Source organism: Myotis lucifugus, unplaced genomic scaffold (genome assembly GCF_000147115.1).
Source record: "Myotis lucifugus unplaced genomic scaffold, Myoluc2.0 scaffold_160, whole genome shotgun sequence".
Lineage (NCBI taxonomy): Eukaryota > Metazoa > Chordata > Mammalia > Chiroptera > Vespertilionidae > Myotis > Myotis lucifugus.
This window is the reverse complement of record NW_005871208.1, coordinates 1,650,285-1,653,989: the sequence shown is the minus strand read 5'-3', so window position 1 is coordinate 1,653,989 and position 3,705 is coordinate 1,650,285. Positions and strand designations below refer to the sequence as shown.

Here is a 3,705-nt window from a genome sequence, read left to right as displayed (position 1 = left end):
CCCCTAACCACTTGCCTGCCTACCTGATCACCCCTAACCACTAGCTTGCCTACCTGATCACCCCTAATCACTCTGCCTGCCTGCCTGATCGCCCCTAACCGCTTGTTTGGCGTTGGGGAGCCCCGCGAGGGGCTGTGGTGGTTCTGGTCTCTGGTTGCTCTGGTCGTTACACTTATGGTGGCCGGCCTTTTATTATATAGGATGGGTGGAAACCACTCTGGAGGGAAACTCTCAAAACTGTTGAAAATGTTACTTCTGGGAAGCAGTCTGGGACTGAGGGGGGTTGTCAAGAAGGACTGTAACTTTACAAGTATTTGAATTTTTTACTGAGATTTGATCCTTAAAATATTCATAATTAGCAACAATTTACCAAAAGGAAGGGCTGTTGCTGAACTTGCAGATCCTTGGTCCTCTTCCTTTTACTGCTTCCTAAGCCCTACTTAGTGGGGAGAGGGGGGGAGAGCCTGCAAATACAGACCCCAGGGGTGTACAGTCTTCTGAAGCTCATCCCCCAGAGTGTGTGTGAGGGTGGTCTCTGGGGGAAACAACCCACCAAGGCACTTGTGTGGCTGCCTGTCTTCCCCACAAGATTGGGAGTGCCTCATAGACCGGGATGGGGTCTGCCCCTCATCTCTCTGGCCCCCAGGGCTGGTCCTTGGAAGATGCTCACAGGAGGTTACTTGAACTGAACAGCACTGACTTGGAAAGGAGAGGGGAGGGGAAGTGTGTATGTGTGCACACACATATGTATATCTGCCTCAAGACAAGGCTCCTATTGAGAAGTATATGAGTGGCTGTCCCCAGAATGGCTGATCCTGGGAGGACAGACTGAGGGCCATCCTAGGCTGTGGAAGGAAGAAGCTAAGATTGTGTTTTAGGTGGGAATATTGTTGGAAGCAACACCGATGTGTGTGCAATAATCAAAGGGGAACCTGTGCCCTCTCTGACCAATAGTTGGTGGAACCCTGGGGACCCAAGGGGTCTGATCTGATCTGCGTCCCTATCCCGGGCAGGAGAGGGGCCTACCTGCCCTCGTCAATGAAGTCGATGGCCAGGGTGCTGATAATGAAGACAAACAGGCCGGCGATGAACATGTGGTAGATGGTCCGGAAGTGCTGCACCTCCATCAGTTCACTGGAGGGAGAGGGCCCTGGATGTCAGTGCGGAAGGGTCCTCAAGGTCATGTGGACTGGCTCAGGCACCGTACACATGTGAGGATGGAGTCTACTGATTGGAAATTCTGAGGGCTGGGATGTGACTGGGACATCTGCCCAAAGCCCTTTCTTGCCCAGACACCACGTATCCTGGTGGCCTTTCTTCCACACTTACACACAGGACAAGTGGGGGAACTGAACCTTAAAAACCCTTTCCAGGGCCTCTCCCAAACCATCTAGAACCTGGGGATGAGAACTGAGGTGGACCCCTAACCAAAGCACTTCCTTTTCCTCCCATCCTGTCCTCTCCCTTAACTTACTCAAGCAGGGACTTGCGGTTGATAAAAACTTTCCGTTTCTTCAGGGATGGCTCCTGGATTCTGAATTGAGAGAGTTGTTCTGGGTCAGGAGCCAAAGGAAGAAGGCAGTGGGCAGAGGGCCTTGCAGAAGATCAATACTTGGGAGCCAAGAGGAGTAGTAGCAGAAGGTCAAGGCTAGGGCCAGAGGGCAGGATCAGGCAGAAGGTCAGGGCCAGGGCAGAGCATGGCTGCAGGTGGAGGTCAGAGCCAGGAAGGCAGAGGCAGTAAAAGGAGAAGGGGGAAGGTTAAGGTGAGGGTCACGCCAGCGCTGGCAAAGGGCGCATGAGGTGATGTTTATGGCTTGCAATCTTACAATGGTGGAGCCTGCTCCAGCCATTCATCAGCCCCTGGCTCCTCAGACTCTTACTTGTTCGGGGAATCTGGAGGAATAGTGGGCAGAGGTCTGCCTTGTGGCGGGTAGGATTGTACGGCCTCTGACATGGCGCGATCCAGCAGCTCCAGCAGCTGTCTCTGTGCTTGCTCCAGCAGCTGCGCCTTCACAGCCTACGGGACAAAGCAGGGCCCACTGTCCCTCCATCCGGTTTGCCATCCTCTCATTCACTCAACATTTACTGAGCTCTCTATGCGCACAAGTGCTAGGGAGAGAAAACACGGTTCCTGCCCACAAGTTCCCCAATAATTTCTCTCCCTTGGGCTTCCCAGGGGCGCAGTGATGATCAAGGAGAAATAGCAGTAGTGACATTTCCAGTTCCAACCGCCTTGTCATCTCTGACTTGACTCTCTTCTCCCTGACCCCAGCCTTCCCTCTCCTGACCTCTAGCCCCACCAAGAGAAGACTGTTCACAGGCTGACTTTTGGCTCCTGCCCTGATGACCTGTGTTTCAAACCCCTTCATCTTAACCCTTAGCTCTTACCTGATCTGAGGGGTTTGAACCCAAGATCAGATTGTCTTTATCACCAAACTGGTCCTCTCCCCTACTGCCCTCCACTTTAAGACCTGCTCATCTTGACCTCTGACCTCTGAGGTCCCTCACCTCCATATGTTGAGTCCATTGCACCAAGTCAGGGCCTCCAAGCGCCTCAGCATTTCCTAAAAGGAGGGGTCAAAGGGCACACCCAAAGGGGAGGGGTTAGGGTTCTGCTGCCTGGGGTGAGCCCAGAGGCATCCTCTGCCAGGAAGTGCTTTCTGTGTGCTCAGCAGCCGCCCAGCCCCGCAACCAGAAGATATCTAGCATCATGGGTGCGGCAGTCAGAAGAGGAAGTTATTTTGTCAGGGGGTGAGGAGGCCATTGGTAAGCAGGGAGCCTGATGACTTTACTGGAAACAGGCTTCTCAGGGAACAGGAAGTCTCTCTGTTTACCCTCTGAGGTTGGAGAATCAGAAAGATGAGGCAAGGCCACGGCTCTGAATGCCCCTTTTCTGTTTCCGTCTTCCAGCTGGGTGGATAGGAGCAGAGGCCAGAGTCTGCCTTCCCAGGACAGCTGGAGGGGTTCCAGGTAGAGAGGAGGAGCCCCCTCTCAACAGGGTATCCTCACTTCCAACCCCACCTGAGCTTTCTCACTCCCAGAGGGTGGCTCACCTCCTCCGGAGGGTCGGTCCTCCTGCTCTCTTCTCGACCCCGCTCTCCTCCGAGAGCGCACTGCCTTTGGCTCCATGATGTCAGTCTTGTCTGGGCAGCAGGTGGCCTCTGCCATGTTCCTTCCTTCCCTTCACTGCCTGCCAACCCGCTGAGCTCCCATCTCTCAGCCCAGCGACAGCTCCAAAGACGAAAGTCCTCTCAGGAGGAGGGGGCCTCCAGATGACAGGGTATCTGATCCGGAGGACAGAGCTTCTCAGCTCCAGGCTCTGTGGGCTGGCGCAGGGATGGACTGGATGCAACCCCGCAACAGCCCAACCACCTGCCAGATGCCCAGCTCTGAGCAAGTGTGCGCTCCCTCCCACAGGAGTAGTGACTGTGCATGTGGTGGGAAGGGGGACTTTGCCTCTTTGAGGCTTATCACCTAGCACGGCTCACCTTCCAGCAGGCTGAAGGTCGGGGCGGAGTCAGAAACCTCTTCAGTTATCAGTACACTCAGCTCCCTTAGACCGTGAGATAAGGTGTGTGAAAGGACCTTGTCAACTTGAAAGCATTGTATGCCGGTGTTTAATATACCTATGGAGTTGACACCTGTGACAATTGTGGAGCTGTTGAAGTATGGTACCTATTTGCTTTGTTTAACAATGGAAAGGTT

At 54.0% G+C, this 3,705-nt stretch overlaps 1 protein-coding gene across 1 annotated transcript in view; it reads right to left on the bottom strand.

The window, feature by feature from the left end:
* Positions 1 to 3,705, bottom strand: part of SOAT2 (sterol O-acyltransferase 2) — a 10,753-nt gene extending 7,048 nt beyond the window's left edge. Inside the window, exons 1-5 of the mRNA XM_014461767.2 lie at positions 3,054 to 3,705; positions 2,509 to 2,564; positions 1,881 to 2,017; positions 1,475 to 1,534; positions 1,027 to 1,134 (exon numbers count right to left, since the gene is read on the bottom strand). Of these exons, the coding sequence (XP_014317253.1) occupies positions 1,027 to 1,134; positions 1,475 to 1,534; positions 1,881 to 2,017; positions 2,509 to 2,564; positions 3,054 to 3,168 (476 nt within the window). The 5' untranslated portion in view covers positions 3,169 to 3,705. The remainder of the gene's footprint in view (positions 1 to 1,026; positions 1,135 to 1,474; positions 1,535 to 1,880; positions 2,018 to 2,508; positions 2,565 to 3,053) is intronic.